This window comes from Microtus pennsylvanicus, chromosome 7 (assembly GCF_037038515.1).
Source record: "Microtus pennsylvanicus isolate mMicPen1 chromosome 7, mMicPen1.hap1, whole genome shotgun sequence".
Classification (NCBI taxonomy): domain Eukaryota; kingdom Metazoa; phylum Chordata; class Mammalia; order Rodentia; family Cricetidae; genus Microtus; species Microtus pennsylvanicus.
Window position 1 is genome coordinate 26,068,705 of NC_134585.1, and position 27,978 is coordinate 26,096,682.

At 39.6% G+C, this 27,978-nt stretch overlaps 1 protein-coding gene across 1 annotated transcript; it reads right to left on the bottom strand.

The window, feature by feature from the left end:
- Positions 1 to 1,594: 1,594 nt before the first annotated feature.
- Slc5a7 (solute carrier family 5 member 7) lies at positions 1,595 to 26,877 on the bottom strand. Its single transcript, XM_075980255.1, has 9 exons — positions 26,648 to 26,877; positions 25,206 to 25,440; positions 22,046 to 22,159; positions 21,183 to 21,338; positions 16,096 to 16,244; positions 13,180 to 13,323; positions 9,489 to 9,642; positions 6,888 to 7,105; positions 1,595 to 5,377 (listed from the first exon to the last, which is right to left on the bottom strand). Exons 2-9 carry the CDS (start codon positions 25,381 to 25,383, stop codon positions 4,748 to 4,750), a joined length of 1,743 nt encoding a protein of 580 aa, XP_075836370.1. The 5' UTR covers positions 25,384 to 25,440; positions 26,648 to 26,877; the 3' UTR covers positions 1,595 to 4,747.
- Between the last annotated feature and the right edge of the window lie 1,101 nt (positions 26,878 to 27,978).

A 27,978-nucleotide genomic window follows, 5' to 3' on the forward strand; every position in this document is an offset into this window, starting at 1 on the left:
AGATGCCACAATATTACAGAAGAACTTTAGGTGACTGTCCAGGCAGCCAGTTGTTAGATAACCCTGCTGTTAGATAACATTTCACCTTTCTGAGGATTTTGTTGGATTTTGAAGACTAAATAATCAGACTTAATTATGATAAAATATAAATTAAATATAAAACTTCAGACTGACAAAGATAAAACAGATAATAGGCTATTTTCCCTAATTTTGGCAAGTACAAATGGACTAGATATTATAATTGTAATTTTTACTTGAGAACTGATTTTGTCATATATAATTTTTCTATGTTAAAGTTAAAACCTTCTTCTTTCATTTGACAATAGGGCGGAAATGTAGACTATTCCTTTACACTGTGTGAATATATGTCACTGTGATTGGTTTAATAAAGAATTTGACTGGTCAATAGCTGAACAGAAGAAGGTTAGCTGGGAAAGCCAAATTGAGAATGCTTGGAGAGTCATAAGCAGATGCAGAGAGAAGTAAGATAGGCATGCTGTACTGAGAAAAGATACCAAGCCACATGGTAAAGCATAGATTAAAAATATACGTTGACATAACTATAAGAGTGAGCTAGGAACAAATCTGAGCTATTGACTAAACATTTGTAGTAATAATAAAAACGACCACCTAAAAATAAACATTTGCATTATGATTCATAACAGTAGCAAAAATACAGTTAAGACATAGCAACAAAAATAATTTTATGGTTGGGGGTCACCACAACATGAGGAACTGTATTAAGGTGTCACAGCATTAGGAAAGTTGAGAACTATTGATTTAAATAGCAACTTATTAAGTTGCCTAGAGTGGTTTCGGGGTCATTCTGTAGCCTAGGCAGGTTTTGTTTTTCAGATTTCCTGCCTTAGCCCCCTGAAAAAGTGGGAATTTAGGCCATGCAACCAGTTTGACTCTCCTTTTATGCTTCCTGTATTTTAATTTCTAATAATTCCCATTGTAATGTGTTCGAGATAAAGCAGAATTGTATGCCAATTATGGATATATGGAAGAATATCTTCCATTGGTACATGAACATGCCCTGTTTTCCTGTCAGATGTACTTTTCCTTCTTCCATAAACTTTTATATCCTTGTACATGTACATGTACATTCTACTTGTCTACAGGCATAATCCTTCTGTTTAAGGCCTAAGAGGTCAAAGTTCTGAGGCTCGATATAATTTAGATTTGAAGACGACCTGAAAGGGTTAAACAAGAAACAGGAGATGGTCCTTGGAACACACTCAGAACTAGTTGGACATTGTGTGTTGGCTCAGTGTCCTGTATCAGGAAACAGACAACTTGTTTATTTTTTTTAAAGATAAGTATTTTTATATTAATGGAATGGGCAGTTTGTTGATGTATTTAACTCAAAGGAAGGGCCTAGGTATAATGTTTAATCTATGAAAATGTACATCTTATTATGAGATAAAATGCATAAGTTGCCCCAAAACTTTATAAGTTTCAGTTTTTCTACTTGACATTTAAGTATCTTTCTATACATTGTTTATTTCACTTCCATTGTGTAGTTGTCTTTAAGTACCATTTATATGTAAAGAGAGACTCCCCCCCAAAACATTGAATCTAGACATGCTATCCTGGATTGCAACGGCATAATTTAATACATTATCATTATGTTTATACACATACATATATACTTGGAAATCTACTTATTTTGAGTATAACTTTGTATAATATTTTGATACATAAAAATATAGGTTTTGGAACCATTATATGCATTTGTCTATGCAGTAGCAAACATACATTATGACAAACTTATAATAAATTATATATGATACAAGAGTAAATTTTGTAGAAGGATAAAAAGGAAAATGAATTATGTTTAAAATATAATGCTAATTCATTATTTACAAATAAAAATTTCTATACACAGTATAATAAATTCACTCATTTCAAGCTTACATTCATATGATATTCACATAAAATTCATTACTTATTTGTTGCAATGAAATTGGATTTGGCACTGAGCATTGGAACAGCTTGTTGACATATCACTCCAGCTACAAGGCTCTGAACATGTGGAGGAATGCAATTTACCTAAGATATGTGTTACAATCACTGGTAAAGTATGGGAGTGAAACTCCTCTCTTGTTCTGATATTATTCAAGGGTATTCCCTCCCAAGTGACAGGGAAACACCTGGGTTATTGTGATTTCACTGAAGATGGACATGAAAATGAGGTACACTGGAATAACATACAGATGTCTCCATGCCAAAACAGAGCAGACCTTCTGCACCTTGAAGCTTCTTCCCTTGCTTGGAAATCGGAGAGAATTCATGCCAGAATACATGACTAATGTCTTAGAATTCTTCACTCATTCTTTTGGTATTTTAACGTGTTAAATATCATCTTGTTTACCTTCAGCAAATTTTATGGGTATGCAAGTTTTGATACCTGTTTTGACAGTATATAATTACAGCTTCAAAACCAAAACAAAAATCTACCATTTATTAGTTTATGCTATTTCAGTTTAATATTTTGGATGAGGCAAGTGTTTCTCTCCTAATTACCGTTAATATTATTTTCTTCTAATTAAATAAGGTTATTTGGACAATTGTTGACTAAGAATACTACAGAATGTAATGTCTGTGAAAAGAGCATGCTTTGCTGTGGGCTCTGCAGTATGAGTGAGGCTTCATGATGTGCGCAATGGAAGCACATAGCCCGCCCATCTGAAGGGAGATCACGTGATGCTGAGATGCTCAAAATTCATTCCTGTCTGTGTTGGGAGACCTGGTGGGTCTGAAATACCATGTTCCCCAAAATGCACCCCTGTGGTTAACATTTTTTCATGTCAAGTTTTCTCTTTCTTTGTGCTTTCCTTGACTCTTTCCTTACCCCACATTTGAGAATCTCAGATTCCATACTGGCAAGCACGCCACTGTTACTGAATTGATTCTGAAAAAACCTGGTAGATGAAGGAATCATCTGTTCCTTAAGTACATACATGATTCAATATAGAGGCTCAAGTTTTGAAACAACAAGGAGACATAGGACATTACAATATGCAAAATCATTTCACTTTACATTCTGAAAATTACCCTGTGATTTTAAGCCACATTTTTAAACAAAGGATGTCCACCTGTTGGTACTTTGAAACAGTTCCAATTGCAAACTGTAGAAAAGAATTCTAGAGCTCAGAGCACATGGTTTGTACTTGATGTCAAATATTACAGACAGGAGCAAAATTGCATTTAATCATTGACCTCTTGAAAGTCATGTGCACACCAGATATTAAAAATGATTGCTTTTTTTCTCTTCAGCACTTGTTTTACCTTTTCATTTTCTATTACATTTTGAAATTCAATATATACACTTGTGGGGATCTGTCTGGTCCCTAAAAGTGGCTTATGTGGAACAGGGCCCAGAACTGAAGCTTAATTTTAATATATTCTATTAATGAATTTCTACAAATGAGTGTGGTTTGTTTTTCAGTCCCTTGGTGAGTTGTTTTGGAACTGCTGGTAATAAACACACAGTGAACACATGCTATTGCAGCAATCACCACAGGTGACTAGACAATGTAACAGGGGTTAGACAATGGCCTTTCTTAATATATGGCTCAACTTTGCCTCCAATACTGACTTAGAAAATAAGCCAAGGCCTTATATTTGTAAGGGGTGACACCACTTCATATACCAGAGCTAGAAATATGCTTTTTCCCCTCTCCCCATATTCTTAATCTTCTTATAAACTTATTGCTGTAATGCTGTCCAATAACCATTCATGCTTTGCTTTGGATACTTTCTTTGAGCATATAGCAATTGCTGACACCCTCAAAGAATTCAGTGCTTTCTTTCCATCCCAATGTGGGCCCTATTTTCCATCAGTTACACATGAAAATGTCACTATTACATAAAATTTTGTTTGTGTTGTTTGTGCTTAGAATAATATATGGTATCACTGAAGAAAAAAAACCCAACAGATTGTGGGGCTGATGAGCCCTTATCTAACATGTGCAAGACCGTGTGATAGATCTCCAGCACCACCAAATAAATAAATAAATAAATAAATAAATAAATAAATAAATAAAATCTGAAGCGAGAAAGAGAAAAGAGAGAGGGAGAGGTAGGGAAGAGTGGGGGAAAGAAGGGAAAGAAAAAATGGAGGAAGAGCAGAGAGAGGGAGAGAGGGAGGGAGGGATAGAGAGGGAGAGCATGTTCATGCAGAAGAACAGGAACGGCTAAGAGAATGCACATTGAAAACTAAGCAAATGCCACATTCAGATCATGGAAAAGCAGGCTAATCTATACATGGAGAGAGGTGAACTGGTCAACTCACTGAATAATTTACAGTAGTGACTGAGAATAAACACAGTATACGTGTTGTAGAAATTAACCTAATGTCCAGTGCATTAGCAAGCAAAGATGATGAGAACCATTCAGACTGCTTTCCATGGGCTCGCTAATATATATTTCCTCTTTCCATAATAGAGATACGTAATATCTGGCCATTTCTTTGGCTAGGACTTTATTCATTTTTATATTCCATAACAAAGCTATTCAAACGTAAAAGTGCTATGATGAGAAATAAAGCCATTGTTTTCACACTGGATTTCTTCTCTCTGTGCAATTGCTATTTTTTTCTGAACTCGTCCATTATAACTTTTTATTTCTGCAAAGCTTCCACCCCCAAATGTTTATATTTTAATATTTGTTAGATGTATTCCAAACCTTCTTTCCAAGACCATCCTACAGCAACGCTCTGTTCTGTATACATTGGATGGGGTCATTGTACGTTATCTTCAGTCCCAGATCCCTCTGGGCTGGAATCAACATCAAGAAGGGCCTCTTTGTTGGTGAAAGTTGAGCTGAGAGTTAGACTCTGTCGAGGCTTCACAGGCGCGAGTTCATTTAATTTGATGTTTTCATTTCTGACTAGAATAGTCTTGTCCATGTTCTCCTCACTGTGCCTCGAAACGACCGCATCAAATACATCTAGTTTCGGAGGCAAGGTTCCACTTTCAAATAGATATTTGGCTAGATAAGAAACACAAATGTTGGTCAGGAATGAGGTAACCATGGAGAGGGTCTTAAAGGGGAATCTCTGGTTGTATATACCACTCTTGTCCATGTAATACCCAGGGTAGAAGATTAGGGGCTGCAAGTATAGATATGGCTCTCCTCCAGTAATTCTCAGGAAAAGTCCAAAGATGTAACCTGCAACAGCCCCATAAGTGTTGGTTCCTTTGATGAAGAGTACACAGAGCAGCTGTGGGAAGATGATGATGTAGACTAGGTCAGAACTCAGGTACCAGAGCCCATACACAGTCTTTGTCAGCAAGGCCATGGCTGTCGCAGATGCTCCAAACACAAACACAGTGATCCTCATGACCCACACGATTTCTTTGTCTGATGCCTGGGAGGAATCAATGCAGAGTCAACTTTACAAACAATGTGCTGGCTCTTTAAGAGACGAACAGGATAAATGTCTACGGTTTAACACTGATCTTATACAGTGCCTCATGTCCAAAGCTGGTGTAACCCATGGCAATTGGGTACAAGGGTTTCTTGTACCATATAAATGAAGTGACATCATGGAACCTTTCTCTGAATGTACCGGGGTAAGCTGAGAGGAGCTAGGATCAGATGTCACACATCAAATAAGGCAAGGTAAGATCTCACCCACACGAGGCACTAACAGTACAGACACCCTTAAGGCTTTTATCTGTAAGAGCCCTACCATTTGTAAAGGTAACTGTTTTTTTGGTGCCTTAAATCAGGTGTTTCTAGGGGAATTTCCTTGAAAAACAAACCTAATGGGCCATTTTTAAAAATTGCCTTTGTAGGTACATGTGTGTGTGTGCAAACGCACATGCTACTGTGCACGTGAGGAGGTCAGAGGGCAATCTGCAAGAGTCAGTTCTGACAATGCGGATTCCACGGATGGAACTTGGGTCACCAAGCTTGGTGGCAAGTTCATTTTCTCTACTGAGCCATCTCGTTGGTTCCAGTGAACTTATTTTGCTGACTATGGCCTAGGAAATGGGTGAGAATCCAAATTTTACATGATAGAGGAAAAGCTCTTGAGAGGGAGGAGTTCATTGTCCTCTAAGGACCACTGAAGCAAACTGGCCTAGATCCATTTGGCTCTGTAAGGAAAATCAAATTGAAAGGCTACTGTATGTCAAGGGTATCCTTTGGAAGTCAAAGACCACAGCAATTGTTAGAAGTGTGAAGTAGCTCACCTTGACTTATGGCTACCAGAACTTTCTCACATCCTAGCGTATTTAACCAGATTAAATGCTTCCTAAAACGCTTGAAGATACATTTGCTTTTGACAAAAAGACAAGAAATTTAACCTAGTAATATGATAATCTCTTTGGAAATAGTTACACTAATATATTCCCTTTCATGTGAAAATGAGCAATAATATGCATTGCTGTGATTCACTATATTTAAGTATGTGTGTTTAGCCAATATAAAAGCTGGATTGCAATACAGACTCAATATGTATACACAGATTGATTATCCTTTATCCAAAATGCTCGAGAGCAGAAGTGTTTCATACCAAGAGGCATTTATTTTTGTATTTTGGAATATTTGCATGTTCATAACAAGATACGTAGGAATGAAACTCAAGTTTAAAAACAGAAGCTAATTTACATTTCATATGTACCCTGTAGGTATGGCAGGAAGGCGATTTGTAAGACTGTGTTTAGTAAATTTGTGACTGGAACAAGGTTTCCTAGTATGGGGCCTCTCACCTGTGACATACTGCTGGTTTTTAAAACTTTCCAAACTTACCAGAAGCATTTCAGCCTGCCATACTATAAAAATCACACATAATATCCAATAACAGAGTGAATGCAGTGGCAATGATGAAAAAAGTAATGACAGATAATGACTGGTTAGAAGGCTGGACTTACATTTTGCCTGAAGGAAAGCTGGTAGATATTCCGAGCAAACATGGAACTTGCTGACAGGATGGAAGAGTCAGCTGAGGACATGACAGCGGCTGAAACAGCACCAAGCCCAAAGAAGGAAATGTACGCAGGGCAGAGGTACTGTAGTACGATCGGGAGGATCATGTCTCCTTCCTCCTTGGCCTTGGGATCTGGAAACCCATAGGCGGTCTGGTTCCAGTCTGTGGAGCAGAAACAATGGTCACCACTGAGAGTCCCTGTGTGGTCTGCTGAGGAGGGAAGTCCCTATGCTGGTCCTATAAGATGGCTGACCCGCCTGGCTCCTGTGAGTGTTGATAGCATTGAGGCTGAGTCACACCTGCTGGGCCCTTTGTACGCAGTAGTGCATAAGCAGAATCTCAGACAACCAACTTTCCGTAAACCACACATTTCCTTCGGACCATTTGGAGTTGAGTGGAAGCCTAAAGTTCATTCTGTAAGGCCCAGGGACCTGTGCACACAAAGAGATCACAGCTGATTTTTTTTTTCATCACTCACCCTTTCCCTGGAGATTGTGTAACAGCCTTGGAGCTGCCTTTTTGTCAGTTTTCTCCTCAGCAATTCCATCTTACATAGGGATTTCTTTAGGAGAAATAGGGGGCACATTATGCTAAGGACAGCCCCTTTTCATTAATGGAGTTTGGAATTTTTGGAGGTCTTTGAACTTGGTCTAATAGATGACTTGAAACATAAGTTTATCTTTGAATATATAGCTTCGACTTTGTTATTTATTTGTGTGTATGAGTGTGTGTGCATGTGTGTGTGTGTGTGTGTGTGTGTGTGTATACATGTGTGTCCAAGCATTTGTAGCACTCAAGTGCTACAGCATATGAATATGGAAGTCAAAAGACAATTTGTGGAAGTTAATTTGCTCTTTCCACCATGGGTTCCAAAGATGGAACTTGGGTTTTCAAGTCCAGTGGCAAGTAATTTTTACCCTTGGGCCATCTCACTGTCCTTGTGTTATCTGTTTGGTTGCAGCCTGTGTTGAAGGAGACAAGGGGCCTGGCTATATACATTAGTTAGCTTCTTTGATATTTGGTGGTCTCCTTGATGTAATGTCAGGACCAAGAAGAAGTGGTTTCCTTGGAGGCTGCCACTCCCCCACTTTCCATTAGAGTCACCACTAAAGCCATGCTTATATGCTGAGGGCTAAAGCTGCAACTGAGAAGTTAAGTCACTAGAGATCGTAACCAATAATATACACTCAATCCTAGAAAACAGTAAGCCATATGCTGGTTTTGTTGCCCAGCTTACACGTGCATGCCAACACACACACAGGAGGTGGTGGATTGGTCTGTTCTTGTGAAACAAACCATATTTTTTTTTTACAGAAGCAGACACCTTTGCCAAATGCTTTAACATTCAGCTCTTGTTTTATATTGTGTATGAACATGGAAGGGGAAGATTATGCTGCAAATCATGATTTAAAACTCCTGTTTTAAAAACTAAAATATAAATAAACCAAAATAACTCAATAAATGGCATTACTTTTATAAGAGACAACAGGGTAGATGATAAACCCTTTCTAATCTGTTTCAATTACCTGTACTTAGAGAATGCTCCTCAATATGGGTTAATATTATGTATTTTCATTCCACATGCTAAAAGCTGCCTCCCAATTACACTTAAAACAGCTGTAACTTAGTTCTGAAGTTCATAAAATGCTCCACTAACCACAGATCTCAGTTTCTGTCATTATTTTATGATCTTATGTTTATATCTCCCCTGGCTCTTTGAAACCCCAGTCCTTAAGGTAGTGTTATTGCTATTAGGCAGGGAAGTGAGTAGGATGCAAAGGTAGAGCCCTCCTGACCATGGTCAGTGCCCTTACAGGAGGTTCTAGCTTCCTCTGTCTACCATGGAAGAAACATAAGAGACAGGAATGATCAAGTTCAAGAAAATTAAAGGCAAGACTTCAGAAACGTTGCATAGAGGCCAACAGGGAAATAAACATTTTATATTGCTCTTTTTTGTTGCCATAGTATTTAGTCCATATTAACCAATATATTTACCTCTTAGTTTCTGCAGGGAAAATATATATCCCTCTTGGTTATCAAACTATTGAAAATAGAAAAGGTAAATTCTCAAGTTCACAGTGGTCCATGGAGACCAGGAGGATTGTCTCCTAAGCCAGTGGGTTGCAATTTCTGCTTTTCTCTGGTTTACCAGGGAGGCTGTAGAAAGTCTTCAGTGTCCATTTCTGCCATTTATAGTTAAACTCACCATGGAGTAGCCAAAATGGAGTGGTACTTTTACGTCCCACTGCTTACCTCAGGTTATACTGTGAGCATCACAGTTGATCTCCTGTTTGGCAGAACACAATTGCTAACATAACAAAGTTGTTTTTTTTTCCCCAAATGTTTCATCATTGACTAAGCAACAAAAGCCAGGTAGAGATCATGGAACTAGAATTCCCTTTGTTGAATGCTATAACAAAGGCATGGTAGGATCATGCAGAAAAAATTAATTTCAGTGTAGGGGTAAGCGGGCTATACGGAAGAGAGGCCAGCCTTTAGGGATTTGGGACATGACCTTGCAAATGAGACAAAGGTGCAAGCTTACCTGTGGAGGCTCCAATGGCTCCTATGCATATGGACGGTAGTGCCATCACCAGACACCCAAAAGCTGCCAGGAAGGACAGCACCTGAGCGTACGTGGCTGAGGACGAAGAGAGAACCCTCTGGAAGTAAGCTTGCCATGGGATTCCACCCAGCATCTGCAGGAGAGCCCAGGGATTCAGAGTAAGCCAAACAAAGGAGGAGGCAAATGAAAGGGTTCTTTTCTAGGAGCTTTGTAACACCACATCAATCAGAGGCATTTAGAATGCTTTTAGTAGAGTGGTGAAGTATGGAGCACACTCCACAGACCACAAATCCTAACTGCGGCAACTGTGTTTGCCGAGTCGTGAGGTTTTGACCCCTTCCACATTTGCCAGTTTAAATTCTGGTCTTCTGGGTAAAGGAATCGTATCACTATTGTGGTCTGGGTGAATTCACTGTACCATGAAAATGGAGTCAGCATGAATCTAGTTAGTGTCCTTTTTAATAAAATAAACAAAAGAGCAATAAAAAACTTAAGGGAGGTTGATTGCCTTTTCTACCAAGTAGGGATGCAGCAAAAACGTGCTATCTGTGAAAGACCAGCCCACACCAAACACAGTCTGCCAGTGCCTCAATCCTGGGCTTCATAGTCAGACATGAAAAACAAGTTCTGTTGGTTCTAAGACATCTAAGTCATGCTAGCTTCTTAAAATACCCAGAGGATATCAGTCCTACCTGTAACTGTAGATTTTCCTGTTATATATTTATGTATTTATATATTTACTTTTGATTTTTTGATACAAGGTTTCTCTGTGTAGCCCTGACTGTCCTGGAACTCACTCTGTAGACCAGGCTGACCTCGAACTCACAGAGATCCACCTGCCTTTGCCTCCCAAGTGCTAGAATTAAAGGCATGTGCCACTGCTGCCCAGCTAATAGTTATTTATTTAAAAAAAGAAAACAAATATTGGATTCCTTGCATTATTTCCTTTTGAGACTACACTAGACAGTCTTTCCTGTTCCTTAATTTATCTGCTTTGCTTCCTTAAAATTATCCAGAAGTCTTCAGTTTATATTGGGACAGAAACTCCAACCATCATAAAAAAAAAAACCTTAGGGGAAGGTTGAAGTGGGGGAGGAGAGAGACAGGGAGGGGAGCAGAGAAAAATTTAGAGCTCAATAAAAATCAATAAAATTTTTTTCCTTGAAGACACAGAATAAAAAATATATTGACGACATTGAGCTGCAGTATAATTGTCTATAAGGCATCTGCATGGAAACAAAACTAAGAAACAATTATTTGGGCTTGAGAGACAAGGAGATAAGTAGATGCCTATGTATCCATCAATAAAGTCTGCAGAGATGACATCTAAGTTGGGCATATAGGAAGATGAGAGTCCCGTGAAGAGATATGAATATGAAACACATAAAACACCATGATACTCAGGCACCATGGGACCACTGCATACATCACTATAATACCCAGACACTGTGGGAAAACTGCATATAAGGTATTAGTAGAGTTCAGGGTATAGAGTAATGGTCAGAGAGAAACTTGGGACATTATTGACTTTCCCTTGAAGTATTGATACTTCTCTTGCTGTCAGACAGGTAGAAAGTTAGTATTCAGTATGTAGTATCTGATGAGGGAATAGGTAAAGGAGCTTCCTATGACACCTTGTGCCTTTCCTTCAGAGATTTAACTCTAGCATGGCTGTCTTATTTCTCTTTACTTTGTCTTACTAAGCACAGTTCCTGATATACTAAATCCAAAGTAATTTTCTTTCCTGTAAATTCATACATATTCAGAAGTCAAAGCAAATAGTTAAAAATAAATTCCAAAATATATAATTTAATTTTTAAAAATCTATATTCTTTTTAAATTTGTTTTTATGTATACAGTGTGCGGTCTGTATGTTCTGCTTGCACACCAGAAGAGGGCATCAGATCTCATTACAGATGGTCATGAGCTGCCATGTGGTTGTTGAAACTGAACTCAGGACCTCTGGAAGAGCAGTTAGTGCTCCTAACCTCTGAGTCATCTCCAACCCATATCTATAATCTTCCAAAAACATTTTTTCTTTCTTTCTAAATCTATACATTAGTATGTCGTTAGTATTCCATGTCCATGTTATATGAATTTATGTACTTTTAGAAACATTAGAACCATCCTGAACATCCATAGTGTATAAGTAAAGTAAAATCTACTTATGCTTTCTAAAAGACAAGTTTATATGCTGCAAACCTGACCCCAGTTAGATGGTATTTGGAACTAAATTGAGTTTTGGGGGGCATAATCAGATGATAAGAGTGAATATGTTCCAAAAGGGATTGGTGACCTTTGAATTATATACTTATTCTTTACAACAAGGGAAGGCATAGTGAGAAGTTAGCAGCCTAGAACCTGAGAAGAATCCTTGACAGAACCTACCTATGTTGGCTGTCTGACTTCAGACTCTATTACTCGAGTACTGAAAAGTAAATTTCTATAAGTGGTACTTTGTTGTGGTAGCCCTTATTGCTGAATACAGAGTGCAATTTGGAAAATGAGTGTAGAAGAATAACAATAGGGAAAGAAGGTAAGAAGGCTTTAGGTCTAATGTAGAGCTAATTAGGGGTGGTGGGGCTGACAAAGGCTTCCAGTGCCATTAGCAGAACTTAGGAATCATGTTAGCATAGAGATGTATAGAAAACAACCAGAAGGTCATAGACCATTTGTATTCCAATCCAAAGTTTACTTCTCTGGTCTCTCCTTCCATTCAACATATATTCGTTTTCTACTTGTCAAACAATTGAGATCATGAATCTGACTAAAGAACTGAATATAATGTTTTATTTTATCAATGAGCCTCATGAGGACTTCAATGTGGTATGGGGGAAAGGACCATGAGATTGTGATGCTCTGCTTTAATTCCTAGCTCAGGCACATTTTGATAGACAACAAGTTGCTCGCTTCTGCTTTTCATCATCTCCGTGTACTTATAAACACATTAGCAGGCAGATGTCATTTTATATCTTACTCTTTATATTCAGATTCACAAAGTATTCCAGGAAAAAGAAAGCCAAGGGATTTCTTCTCAAGCTTTGGTAGAGAAGATTCTACTGGAAACTTCCTTTTCCCCATGTTTTCCTGTTTTTTACCGGGGAATCCTTTACCAGAAAAGACACACCCAACTTGAATGTTGAAGAGTTGTTCATTTTCAGTAAAGTGCCACACACATAAACTCATAAAATATTATCAGTCCTCTACAAAGGAAAAAAAATAACTGATTTCCTCTCCACTGTCTACAAGAAATTACCAATTTCTCTCCTTGAAATTTAATGCAATGTGTTATCTTCATACATTATCTCCTTAGCAGATTCATAAAGTCTGGTAGAATTTACATGGTTCTTCCCTCTTCCTCGGCCTGCACTCTGCCATTATTTCCCCTATGCCCTTCTGTGCCAGGGCTGTCATACCAGGGTTCTTTATGTTTCAAGCCACTTCTGTCTCTTGAGGACTCCTCCTTTGGAACTACTTCCTAGTGATGCTTCCCAACTTACCTCATGCACTGAGAGCCAAGGCATGTGGCTCCAGCCTTCCAAGACAGGAATCAATTCAGATAAGGCCAAGCATTGGCAGGTGAAGCTTAGAATAGACATGTGAAATCTTGAACATGCCTTTGATTTTATGAACAATTAGGTCACATTTCTCAGATCAGAGTATCTCTTACCAACAACAGAAAATTGTCAAGCCAGGTGTAAACTTCAATCGGTTCGATGCTTCCCAGCCAGGGACTCTGGTATTTGGCATGCACAGCAGTGAATCCGATGTCGGTGACTGCAGGATGTGACAGGGCAAAGGGGACACTGATCCACTGGAACAAAGAGAGACATTGGAGCATTGGCTATGAGCTTAACTGTCCTGGACATGCACAAGTCCTGTTCCTAGTTCATCTTTCTCAGAGCTGGCACAGCTTGAGAGTTGTTCTTTCTCAGACAGAGAAAGGCCTGGAATTATGTTTTCTATAGGATGCCATGGAACACGAATTTAGAAAGAAAATGAAAAAAACACATTGACCACTCATGTGTTTGACTGTATAGAATTGTATAAACCATAGAAGCAATCAGCTTATTTGTGAAAGAAAACATTCCTTCACACAGAACAAAAACGACCAACAAACACAATTCTGCATGCTTTGTTGCTGAGCAGTAGCGTGTGGTAGGGCCTGTGGGTTATGAGCGTTTTCAGCTTATACTGATTTCACTCCACATAGCCTGCCGTAAGCTGGATAGTGTCTGTGTGCTCCTTCTTGTCTCATTTCCCCCTGACTTCTTCAGCTCTGCCCTTCTCTGTCAGTGTACGGGCACACCCTTGAATCACCTCTTTCCTGATCATATTAATGAATGAATATCTTTGACCATTTCACAGAAAACAAAAGTATGTAGTAGTGTGAGTGTGTGTTTGTGTGTGTTCAGATTTGCTGGGCAACAAGGTTTGCAGGCAGAGGAGTGGCTTCTGAAAATAAGAGGCAAAGACTCACGAAGAAAACCTTGAGCTTCAAGCTAAATGAATTTACGTTTGTTTTGTAGGTAATTGGAAACTAGAGGACATTCTCTGAAGGTTGACAAATATTTCAGTTTAATATCATGGACACTACTGGTGAGTTTCAAAACACAGAAGCAAATGGGAGTGCCACAGGTAGGCTCTTATACCTCTGACAAAGGTCTTAAAGCTAGCAGTGACACTGGAAATTGAGAGGTGTTAGTAAGACCGGGGAGGCTGAGTCAACAGCCCCTGGGTTAGAACACAAAACAGGCGCCAGAGCTAAAACTAAGCGAACCAAGTGTTCAGTTTCAGATTTCCAAGGATGGTTAAAAAACCCACAGAATTACATAGTCTGAGAAGGAATGGTTAAAGTATAAATTGATTATATATGTATGTATGTATGTATGAATAGGAATTAAATTTGGGAAAATAAACTATATTTAGACAGCCAATTCTATAGTACTTTAAGAAACCCATAATTATGTAGTATTCCTTAGTGAATAATACACACACATGATCTAATTTAACTAAGGAATAAAAGACTAGTTAACATCCATAACTTATCCACTTAGTTATGCTTTATGGCCAAAAAATTTCCAATATATATCCCAACATAGGTTTGCCCTTCTCTTCCTATGCCAACACAATTGATTCATGAGTCTGTGTGTCTTATGTTCTGGTCTCATACAAAGCAGTGACGCAGGATATACATCATTGGTAGATAGATTCATTCCCCTGGGGTTGGGCTTCTTAGGATAACAAACGCATCAATTATGAGAGCTTCCCTCACCACCCTGACCTCACCTCTGACACTCCCTAAGAAGTGCCTGTGTGTTCTCAGCTTCCTTTGTGGATGGCTATGATAATGCTGAGTAAGAAGTAGAATTGTGGACATCCACTTAAAAAAAAACCAGTAATGCCTGAGAAAATTAAATATTCTCCGTTTAATTTTAAAATGTGTGAATGACATCTTACAACACAAACAATGTCTAAAAGAAGGAGGGGAAATGCAGTTTTTGTGAATATATAGGAATTAATATTTATAGTATAAGTCGGATGACAGTCAATGGATTTCTCTGTGACATTTTTACTGATGATGCAAAGTCACATTAAAAAGTTATGGGAGTCATTTTTCATCTCCAAACATGGAAGGTAAAAGCTAAAATAGTCAGTGGAGATTTTTACTATAAGAAAAGCAATTAAGAGAAAAGAAAAGAAAATCAAGGATCTTTTGATCCTGATTGGGAAAATAAGTACACATGCTTTCTCTGCGGCTCTGCACAAGGACAGTGGGCATGATGCTTGCATCTAATGAGACTGTGCACATGGACCCACGTCAGCCCTTGACCCAGAATGGACACACATTTCTAGTTACATGCCTTTTATATGAATTAGGTCTTGTATAGAGTCATAAATGGAATTGTTGCTTTGCATTTTAAGACTTAAAGATATCAAGCTAAAAAAGCAGATAAGGATAACCTTAGTAAGCCCAGAAGTACTTTCACTGCCGTCCCAATACTAGTCATTCTTTACAGTGATAGGATTCCTACTTAATAAGACATGCATGTGATCTAATTTACAGAGGAATACAAAAATAGTAAATCTTGCTAACACTGTATGTAAGTAAACCCCTCATTTTTAGATGCCTGCCACAGTGTCTTTGTTCTGCCAGTCTCCCTGTGGTAAATAACAGAAGACAAGAAGAGTATTTTGCCCATATTAGCAATGAATTAATTTTGCTCATGAGATGAAAGTGTTGCCACTGAATACAAAAGAGGCTCACAAGCACGCCTGATCCAAACTAACAGGGGTGGAGAGCAGAACCCAGGGATTTGTAGGTGTTAGGGCATACCTTTCTGTCAAATGCTGACAAAAATAACCAGGGGTTTGATCTAACAAGTTCATAGAAAAAATTAGTATTTAGATAGCATTAAATCTACTGTGTATTTTTCATGATAGAAAAATCATATATCCACTGATTTTTTCTGAGTCATGTTAAATATTATATTTTAGAAGGAAATGAGGCAGGCAAGCAAAAAGGGAAGGAGGGAGGAAGGGAGGAAGAAAGAAGGAGATAAAATATGAGGGCAGGGTCACTTACCAGTCCTATAAAAATACAGAACAGTTGAACAACATCAGTATATGCCACAGAGTAGAGCCCGCCCACTAGGGTGTAAAGGATGGCAATGAGGGCAGAGACAATGACCGACGCATTCACATCCACATCAATGATGACGCTGATGGTGGCCCCTAGAAGAAAAAGACCAGGCAGCTCAGTGGTCAGGGAACACAGGTGACTCTGCTTCTAAAGTGAAGTCACAGCAGGTATGTTAATTCTATGTCCTAAGAAACTATGCAACTCCCTATAGATAGCAGGATATACTTGAAGTTGGTGTTTTGCTAGACAGTCTATGCAAGACATATCTGAAACATATGACAACAGAACAACTAGAAATATAGATAAACATAACTCCATTTTCAGACTTGTAATGCTTTGACTATATGAAATTCTGACTTAATTAAACATGTACAGCAGCCCTCCTTACATCCATACAAGGTCTTTCTGAGAGGCATGAGCACTCATTTCCATAATTTGCGATGAATATTTATTTCCATTTTGCTGTCTGCTAGCCCAGAATAATGCACAAATCTTACAAGATACCAAAGAACTGAGTCAAACTTACAGGGGAAAATAATAAAATTGGTAAATGTAATTATCAATTTCTTTTTTTCCCCAAAGTCTCCATAGATCTCATTAAATCGTAAGCATGTGGTTTCTACCCATAATATACTGAAGAATCTTGGCTTTGAGAAATCATAGTTTTGAGACTGGAGAGATGGATCAGTCTCAAAAAGCACGTATTTTTCTCACAGAGGACCCTGATTCAGTTCACCCAAATGGTGGCTCACAACCATCCACATCTCCAGGTCCACGAGATCTGACAATCTCTTCTGATCTCCATCAGCACCAGGCACAGAGTGCACATACATCCATGTAGGCAAAATATCCATACACACAAAATAAACAAGTCTAAAAGAAAAAAGAGGAAGTGATTGTTTGAGTAGCTTTAATCTTCAATATTTGTTTTTGTTTTCTTGCCTTACGGCATTGCTTTTGTTGCCTGTCTTCCCACTGAGAATTTTGTGAATGGGCAGTTTGGAACACTGCTTCCTCTTCCTACTCCTCAATAGGCATGCTCATAGTGTATACCACCTACCAGGGAGAAACATCCATTATTTAAAGGGCAACTCAGGCTGTTCTAAACCAAAACTACAAAATACGTTTTTAGCTTTGAGTACATTACGATTTCCTCGAATAAAAAGAACAATATAATAAAGAGCAATGGTCCAAACATTCAAGAGGTCAATTATTTATCAGGGTTTTAAATAAATGATAGAATTAATGTATGCACAGGGTACTTTTTCTTTTTCAAGTTTGTTTTTTCATGTTGGAATTTTAGTTACAAATCTCTGTCATTCTTTTCATGGTGTTTTCTGCTTTCATAAAATTTACAGTTTAATTATAGGCAAAGTTCACAGCAATAGTCTTTGGAAATACTATTCTGGTTGAAACTCAGTGACTTTGGAGAGGTCACCTGCCTTTCTATCACAATATACTTGGGTTCAATTTTTTTCTGAAAATACTTTATTATGATTATATCGATCGTAGTGAGGAAAAGCTGCATCTCCTGACCTGCTGGTGTAAAGTTATAAAACAAGTCATTGAATTTAGCTACTATAAATATAAGCACACATTTAATTCATGCAGCCTAAGGTGTCTTCAACAGTTTGGTTTATTCCAGACTGAAAATGATAATCAGATATAGCCTGACAACAACAGGCTGGCATTAACTGGTATTGGCTGGTATTGGCTGATATCACAGTTCAGTATGATTCAACAACTTCATGTCAAGTGTAAGCAAGGGAAAAGATGTAGTAGAAGCCACAGGTCCCATAGGACTTTGGGGATGTCAGTGTTAGCCATTCACTGACTGCTGGACTGCACCATGAGACAGCACGTTTTATTTAATACAGTGCACAAAACATGAGAAGGATAAATGCTCGAGTCATATCTGCAAGAGGTTATTCCGGAAAGAAAAGTGAGAATGGACCAGACAAAGAAGAGACGGTGTGGATGAAATCTATAAATAAAACTGTCCTCCAGGGGCTCTGTGAAGCTGCTCCCACCTGGAACGTACACCGAGAACAATCTCTTCTGTAGTTGTATTACCTTAAATAAATGTCTGTTGTAATTACAGAGAAAAGAGTCTCCTATGTTTTTATTCCCCATGCTCATTCGTACTAGTTGACAATGAACACAAATAGAGTTTATACTTGATCTTAAGTGTCCCAAGATTATTTCTTACAAGCACTACTTTTGAAATATATCCAGCAATTATAATCAAAGAATAAAGACAATAACTTTATAATAGACATGAGCTTCTAAAGCATAGTTTTCTTCCAGGAGCAACAATGTGCGTGTAGATATTGGTTGCTTGTAGTGTATGTGTGCATGTGTTACTTTGCATGTGTGTTTATACTGAGAGACTGTTCACACTTTTTCTATATACATGAAATATATATGCGGACATAGGCAAATATTAGCAGAAATAATTCTATTGCAGTACAGAGTTTATCTACTGTATTTTGTATTTGTAAAATGCCGTAGAAACTTCAGCTCATTAGTTCTATTTGCCTTTCAGAACTATTATTCGGGAGGTTTATTCAGTCAGAGTGAGCATTTTGTATTTTGTTGTCTAGCCCACTCCTTTCTGCCGTACCTCGGCAGGTAGTCTGTTCTTAAACCCGAAATTCCCAGTGCCAAAACATGTGGCAAACAAACTCCCCTTGTTTCTCCACTAATGAGAGTGAGGTTGGGGGAGACTGTTCTTTTTTAACATTGTGTCATTAAGTTCTAAGTTGAAGACTGCTGTCTAGCACAGGGGTGTGGCATTTTCCACTGAGTGACAGGTGTCTTTTATGAACTTGCAAATTGTCTTCCTTTCCTCACTTCTTTCCTTCCATAGTTAGCTACCAAAACCATGACCTTAGATTATAGAGGAATTTGTGAGGCTAAGGAGACAAAGTTGGTGTGAACTGATCTCAGATGGTACAGAGGCTACCTAAGATAATATTGGAACCAGGGGACAAGCTGGTCTGGCGTATATAAAATGGGAGGAAACTCCTTTTGTTCTAACCACCTAGCGCCTGGCTGTAGACTTTAGCCTTGCTCTTGCATTTGGAGAAGAGGTAGGGAATGCTGTGTAGGAGGGGGCCTGGATGTGGCCTCCTGACCCCATTGAAGAGGGCTGTAGGAGGCCAGCTCTGCAGCTGTTCCCCAGCTCCACATGCAGTGGGCTGGGACAGGCCTGCCTTTGATCTAAAGGAAGCAGACTGAGACTGGAGATCTTCCACAGTCCCACTGAAAACACGGGAGATGAGTCCAAAGACACCCTGGCAACCAGATTTGTAAAGTACCAGAAGCAAGATGGTAAAGTCACCGTTCTGGAGGAGACATGACACAGGGGCATGAGGAGAGGAGAAAAGCAAAGATTCTGTCAAGACTACAGATTCTGTGGAAGTTTTGGCTTTTAGAAGAAAAGAGGAAGACAGAGCTTGAATTTACAAGGAGTTGGCTACCAGAGAAGGGCAGCCCTGCAAGCATGGAGTCCCCTGCACGGACTCCAGTGAGGAAAGTCTGGCTGAGGAGAGCAAGAGGGAGAGGTACAGAGGTGAGAAGGATGATCAACACTCAGGAGGACTGGACACTGAAGAGCGGTCCTAGAGCTGATGAGACTGACAGAATGAAGGGGGCCGGATGCAAAGGATGCGGCACATAGCTTCTCCAGGCTCTGCATCTCCAGTTGCCTCAGCAGCCTTACTGAGGCTTTTCATGTTTCAGCAACTGGTCACGGTTGTTTTCACCTCAAAATCTGCACCTCAAGAATAGATATGGGTGAAGAGAAGCTGGGGATTGAACACTTTCCATGACTTAACCAAAACCCACCTAAACTTGAGGGAGAATCCTTGCTGTGTACTGTCATTCTCAGTGTTACCGTTAACTAGCCATAGCATCACGCTTTCACAAAACCTTATATTGGCATGTCAAGTTAGATGGTGTTGCTGAAAGCCTGCCTGTTCTGCCCACAGGCTGTAAGATCCCATTTCTCTGCAAATGTTATTTACGCTTGGAACTCACACGTTGTTTTATATTAGCTTTTAATAGGACATATCTTACATAACAAGATTACTGCTTTGAAAAATCTTTATAAAATTTAGGTTTGCCTGTGTTTATCAGTCTTAGCATAGTAATCATCAGAAGAGAAAACGGGAAGAGATAATTTCACAGAAGTGAAAACAGTTACTGGGGATGAATAAAGGCAAAAATAATTCGTTTAGATTTATTTCCCTTAATTGTCCTCCTGGACAATTTTTTTTTAAAGTTCTCATCCAAATCGTATCATTTAGTTGTGCTTAATTAACTTTATTAAGTTGTGCTCAATTCAAGGAAGTCAGGAACATGAGGGGTTGGTTCACCCACTGAGACAGTGTGCCTGATCCAATGGGAGCTCACCAAATCCAGCTAGACTGGGACTGAACGAGCATGGGACCAAACTGGACCCTCTGAATGTGGCTGACAATTGGGGCAGACTGAAAAGCCAATGATAATGGCACTGGGGTTTGTCTCTACTGCATGTACTTGTTTTTTTGGATCCTATTCTATTTGGATGCACATCTTCCTAAGCCTGGATGGAAGGGGGAGGGCCTTGAACTTCCCACAGGGCAGGGCACCTTGCCCTCTCTCAGGACTAGAGAGGGAGGGGGAGGGTGTGTGGAGGAGCAGGAGGGAAGTGGAAGGAGGGGAGGAAGTGGAAATTTTGAATGGTATTATTTATAAAGTAACAAAAAATGTTGTGCTCAATAATTGTGTTTTAAATCATAAATATCTTACAAGAGCAACTCATGAACTTTGTAACTCATGGTCACACTGTAATGTTGTGATTCAGGTTCAAAATAAATGTAGCTGAGTCCAGGTTTCACCTCTACAGCCATACCTTTCTAAGCATAGAGATTTGATAGGAATAAATATGGATCCCGACACGGTTTTAAAGGTTTGTTTTTTTAAAGAGTCCAAACCCTAAGTTCAGGAGTTGGAGACTCAGTAGAACCATTGTCTTTAGTCCTTACCTAATGCAGAGAAAATTGCTGCAGCCCAGAACATCTCTCCCATTAGTGCAGGAATGAACAGCAGCCCGCCCATACGCTTTCCATAGATCTGCTGAAATGGGTCTAGCATGGTCACATATCCCTTGGAACGCATAGGCTTTGCGAAGAACAGACCACCTAGAACAAATCAACCAAGTGCTTGTGAGAACAGAGTCGTGATAGATACCTTTTTTACTATGTATCTTTCTCCCCCTAGGAAAATGAATTTTTAAGATATCTATATGTACTAAGAATCCCAATTTACATGTCCTATGAAGATGGTACTAAGAAATATTTAGCAACCGAATGTAAATTCTGCAGTACATCTAACAGTGCTGTGTCCAGTGGGTAAACAGGGAATGTGAAATGGAAGACATGGACCAGGTCGGTGTGCCTTAGAAGACTTCAATGCATTTCTGTCACACAATCCAACATTTAGGCACATTAAGCAAAACTCCAATAAAAGCAGTTTTTGTGTGTGTAGCAAAATGAGGAACTCTCATATAATATTGAAACGTTTTAATAGTTTCACTTACCCAAAGGAACAAAGGGACAATGGAGCTGATTAGGTTTTAATGATATAGCCATACTACTTTTTGAAGGAAATAAATCACAGTTGTTTAAGAAATTCACTGTTCTAGTGGCCACAGGTTCAAAGAGGTTTTTTTACACAGTGCATAACCAGGAGATTAATAATCTAAGCAGTGGTGTTCTGCTACATAACAATTTCTGGTAATTGCTACTTAGAAATTTTCCCCACAATAGTTGCTCATGCCATTTTGACTTATTATTTATACTTCATTCTGAGAACTGTGTGAGTCACTGGGATCTCAACACCCACTTACCTAGGATCAGACTCAGAGAATACCCTATGGGTGCCTGAGCCCATGCAAGACCGCAGCCTGGGCCATAAACTGCTTCAGCTGTCCCGTTGATGTAACCTCCTCCAACCCAGGTGGCTGAAATAGAACCAACAGTTGGGTTACACACTCTCTTCACCTGCTGTGCCCTGGGCCGAACCACTCAACACAGTGGCCACAGGATTCAGGTGACCGTATAAGCTCTGCAATGCAGTATTCTGACAGGTAGCTCTTTTTTTCAGATATATAAAAGTTCTGTAGCACAATTACTAGATGAGAGGAGTTAAATAACCAAAGAAAGCTGGCTTGGGCTAAGGAAACTCGAGCCAGTTTTCCTCATAACAAATTTGATTCTTTATTTTTTTCAAACTAATATTTTTTTAATTCTTTGAGAATTTAATATGATGAATTTTTTATCATGTTCAGCCATAATACTGTCCCCTAATATTTCCCAGACCCATACTTTATTCTTACTGGAAAAATCAAAGTCAATAGAACTCCAAGATTTTGTAGTTTATGTACTTCTACGAGTATAAGAGAAAGATTCAAAGTGATCCCTGTGCACAATGTATGTGGAATGATGACGATCTCAGGCTCTTAATACTCTTATCAGACAGGAGACTGACCATCCCATAAAGAATGCAATGTAGAAGAATATATCTCTATGTATAGAAATCCTGTCCATACCACTAAGATGTGATTGTTTTCTTGCCAGAATTCATCCCCCTTTAAGTACAACAGGCAAAAAAAAGAGTGTATTGGGACTAAGGCTGTGTGTGTGTGTGTGTGTGTGTGTAAAACAGGAATTAAAGAAAAAAGAGGCCTTGAATTTCAAAGAGAGACTGGAGGGGGACATGGGAATGTTTGCAGTGAGGAAAGTGAAGGGAAAAATGATGTAATTGTACGATTTCATCACAATCTCAAAAATAAAAGAAAAATCAACAAAAGAAGACTTTACTGATTAAGAAATTTTAGGCACATTTAATGGGAAATTTAGGTGCTGAATCCTGAAGTGGGCAGGAAATGTGGAGTAGCCACTTCCATCTTCACACAAGCTTTTACACCTGGTGTGCAGACATTAAACACTACCGTTCATTGATTTTCTCATGCTAAATCCCATTGAAAATTTAAAGTTTTTCTTCTCTACCCAGCACACCGAGTACTTAACGAGGATCGGACGAAATCTATGCTTAACTGCTTCAAAACCTGTGACTTCATCCTCGAGCTAAGATGGCTGAAACCAATAACATGCCAGCAATACCTGGCGCAGAATGAAAATGGCTCCCTGGTCTTGCAGCACAAATTGCTTTTGACTGCATGGCTTTGCAGTCCCTCATCCAAAAATCAAATCTGTGCCTGGGTGGTTGCATTTATTATGATACAGAACTGAAAACTTTGTCATTTACTATGATTAAAAGCAGCCTTTCCATTTGTTACTGATTTAGTCTTTTCTGGGCCACAATTCATTCCCACATTTACATATGTTTGTGTCAAATAATGAGCAAGAACACAAATTCTTTTAAAGTATATGTTTTAAAAGAATCTACATTTCATTCTCTATTTTTTATGAAATGCATGGAAGCAGTCTGAATCTAGTGAGGCTTAAATAACATGGTTCAGATTTTAAATGAATGGTCATATTGACAAGGGTCTTCTGAGCTTGGAGAAAAGACTGTTACCACGTCAGCTAGACTATGATAATACTTTATAAGAAACAGTCTCATTTGACTATTTTTTATATACTTTAATGGTGTGCTATGTTTTAAAAAATCTGCATGTGATGAAAGAATGTATTCAACAACACTGCATGACTATATGAAATAGATTATTATAGAGTAGCAGAATATTATAATGATCAGCAAAGAATAAAATGATTGGACATTTAGCAGCTCATTTTTTCTTGTGACTTTTGGGAAACAATATGTTCTTTAAAGAGACGTAGTATATCAGTGAGAGAGCTGCACACAGCACAGCATGGAGGATCCCGAGTGTGGTCACCCAGACTTGGCCCTGATCTTTGCTAACTAATCTAGTTTGCAGAGTCCCTTGATTCTGCAACCTTTTCACAGTGCCTGCTGGAAAGAGCACATGAATCCATCTAAACTATATAAGTGAAAGTCTGAATTCACAATGGAAATACTTGGCAAATAAGAATCTACAGTCCATACAGAATACTGTAGATTTCAGACAACCAAAATGAAGGCTTTCAGAACATGGAGACCATCTTCACAGCACAGATAGGTTCCTAGCTGACACACAGTATGAATTGTTTGTCAATAGCCCTTCTGTACAGAAATGGGTATTTCATTTGGATACAGTTTTTAGTAAGATATTTTTCTAATGAGGTGTCAAGAGTTCCAGCTAGAGTAGATTATATTGCAGGTGTTAAATATTCACTAAACAAGGCCCAGATATAAATGTTGCCAATCATTTAAGAGTTTATATTGTTTTCACAATTATGTTCAGTGACCACGACAAATATGAAGAAATGACTCTGAGATCAAAGGAAGAAAGATCAAGGGCCTCTCCTAACACAAAGAAAATTGCAAAGGAAGAGAAATGCAGATGCTGGCCAGGGGATTCCTTTGAGGACACACCCTGATTTTTTCCTTTTTATAGCAAGGATCCTGGAAACCTTTCTTTTCACATTGTAAATAGTTTCCTTTCAGGAAAATGGTTATTACATGAGAAGGTAGGCTTCTAACAGACATTAGTTAGACTAGAATTGTAGTGTCTACAAAATGGCTTGTTAGAGCTAAACTATCACAACTAGTTAATGTTCATTCATCATTTAAGAGAACTCAATCACAAACCCACGCTTGTATTAGTGGGTCCGTGGAGACACCATGGTATTAAATCACAGATTCACAACTTGAAAGACCATGGCTTCGCTTTCCTGTTCCCCTTTGTTTTCACCGCTGCCACCCACCCACCAAGCAAGAAAGACTGTATTTGCTTCACTAACATTTAATCCAGTGATTTATTGTACATTTATCTTTGTCAAGTATTATTGAGATTAAACTTTTTTCTTTCAAGTTAAATATGAAATTACTTGGGCTAAAAGAACTCCAAAGGACAAGCAGCAATGTCTGTCTTCTCACTCAGAGCACAAGCCAGCATGAGCAGGAAGCATGGCAGCACCTACCTGTCATGGTAAAGCCACCGACCAACAAACCAATATCTCGACCCCCGACTATGATGGCTTCGCTCCGCTCTTCTGCATTGCCGCTGTTTTTGGTTTTCCATGCAGCCCATATTCCAACCAGAAATATAATGAGGTAGAACAGGATGATAGCTACCAGTCCTTCTACATGAAAAGCCATTTTTTTATTTAAGGTAAGGAGCAGATTCTTCCACAGTGGGCTACTTCATCAAGCCTTCTGCAGAAAATACAGCAATGCATTATTAAGCAGCCAAGCACTGTGCCTACCCAGGCTGCCAAGAATAAGCAGCTGGCTCCAGCCATCCCTTAAAAAAAAAAAAGCTTGCATTGAAATTCCCATGAGACTAGTCTTAGCCAACAAGTGTCCAGTAGTCAGATCTGCTTCTACTTATCAAGTTAATGTTTGGAATTTTGAAGAAGCAGGAAAAAAGGGTGAACACAAATACAATTATAATATTTTTATTTTCATAAATTCTTTCAAGTTAAAATCAAGTCTCATTTGTATTTTATCTCTGGTCTTCTGTCAACAGATTGCTTGCAATGATTATGCCTGTATTTGTCCTTTGAAACGAAATCGATATTTTATAACTGTTTATTAATTTAAGTATGTCCTAAAGAAATACTCCAAGAACATTCACTTTGTGTGTGTGTGTGTGTGTTCATTATTCATCCTCTACTTATCTTTTCAGAGGACTTCAGGAAGCAGGTCCAAAAGTGATCCAACATGCTGGTGTGTGTGCTGGGGGAGGACTAGAAAAATCCATTTAAAATGCATCGCTTGTGTTTTAATTTACTATAATAACTAAGTATGCTTTCGTTGTTTAAATGACGACCCTCTACCATCTCAATCTTCCTTTGTCCTTAGTTTATAGCATGCCCCCACCTGTCCTCCCGCCGCCCCTTCCTGGTCTCTATGAGAAAAGGATTTTAAATAAAGAAATGAATAAATCACAGTCACGAAAACGAAGAGCGAAACGGAGAGGACTGCTGTCAAGTTCTGAATTAAAGCTTCATCTTACGAAATTTTTGTTCTTTCATTCCGCGCACTACCTCGGTTATTTCCTACGCCCAGTTCACAAGCTTAAGTTTCTGATGGGAGTCTGCACTTTACAAGTGGGTGGTGAGGCGCTGGGTGCAAGCACTCACCTCCGGGATGCCAGCGAGCTCCGGAGCGCCTGGGATTCGGTGGGCTCCGCCTTTGTGATCGCAAAGTCACCAAACTCCCCCTCCACCTGAGCTCCCTGGTGCTCAGCTCCCCGGGACCCCGCGCCCGCCCAGGCTTTCCAGAACCAAGTATCTGCAGCCGCTGGCACCCGGAGAGCCACAAGTGCCTTTCAGCTGAGCGGAGGCTGCCTCTCCACCAGAGTTCCTTTCTCCTCTCAGTCCCCGAGGGCGCGGCTGCAGCTAGCTCTCCCGGCTCTTACCTGGGCGTCACCCTGTAGCTGCTCTGGGGTCCGGGCGTCCCCTGATCTCCGGAGCAGCCAGCAAGGGAGGGAGGAGCGGGGTGAGTGGGAGGGGGGATAGGTGGGGAGCTCGACGAGGGCTGCGAGGGTCAAGGTGATCAATCTGGGTATTGGGAAAAGTCTCTTTATAAGGGAGGCGGACGGGGGCGATCGTCAGAGCTCTGGAGACGGACGTCAGAGCAAAGTGGTGCTGGGCGGGAGCTGCGCACTGTGCCCTTAGCGTGGCGCCGGGTGCAAGAAAGAAGCCTGGCTCACAGCCAGCACTTGCCCAACTCCCTGTTCACCTATCCCAAGTCAAGTCATGGGCTCCCCTAGAATGGAGGGCTCCAGACCCTAAAGTCATTCCCAAGTCTAACTACCCACTCTTCTTATCTCCCTGAGGTGCCAAAGATAGGGATGGACTCAGAGGAGGCTTCCCAGACAGGCTTTAGGGTGTCTCCATGAAAGCTCTGATCTGGGCAGTGTACCCCTGTCACTAGTGGGCCTCAGTGGAGTGATTTCAAGCCCTTGTTGATGGGCTTCATGTAGAAGACATTTTCAGAAGGTTTAGACCAGTCAGCTCTTTCCTTTTTGGTTTATAATCATACTCCCTTCACTTAAAAAATGGGGTTACAATGGAAGTCTCTTATAATTGCAAAGTTGTTTAAAAAACAAAGTTGGTGTGTAGACCCTGGAAACATGGTTCCTTGCCAAGCAAGCCAGTTGCTTGTTTGTTTAAATATTCTGTTCTAGCTTTACAAAAAAAAAAAAGCATTCAGCCTAACACTTCAAATGCATTTATAGCTTTACTACATACCGATGCATCTGGTATTTTGTGACTGATTGTTTATATGTCTCTTGTACCTCTCTGTAATGTCTGTACATACTGTAGACAGAGATATCTGGACATCGTTTTAAATGTATGTGTGTTGCAGGAGGGGAGTTACAGAGAGGGTATGAGAAAAAGAACAAAAGATTGAAAGCCACCAAGTCTCAGCCCTGGGGCCACGTTCTCACTTCTCTCTCCATTCCAGCAAGCCAGTCTATTAAACTCTGAACGAGTACACATGAGAGCTAATGGGGTGAACTCAAGCTGCTGCCCACCTCTCTGGGCCACGATGCAGATCAGCCCCCGTGCTAGAGAGGATTTAGAGAGGGTCTTTCAAAAGTCCATGCCCCCTTCCTTTGTTCTTTGTGTAAACACTAAATACCCCCAGCTGCCTTACATGGGTGAGAAAAGTTCACTGACATCCAGAGCATAGTGAGGGCAGGGCAGAGGGGACCGTTGTCACAACTAAGGTCTGTGGTCAGTT

Bases quoted from the DNA above. Each gene is read 5' to 3' on its own strand.
- Slc5a7 (XM_075980255.1), bottom strand. From the start codon at position 25,383: ATGGCTTTTCATGTAGAAGGACTGGTAGCTATCATCCTGTTCTACCTC. The intron at 16,245-21,182 runs GTAAGGACTAAA...TTTTTCTTCTAG, and splicing joins AGCAATTTTCTCTGCATTAG to GGGCCACCATCAGCGTCATC. The intron at 5,378-6,887 runs GTAAGTCCAGCC...GATTCCTCCCAG, and splicing joins AGCTTTCCTTCAGGCAAAAT to GCATCAGACAAAGAAATCGT.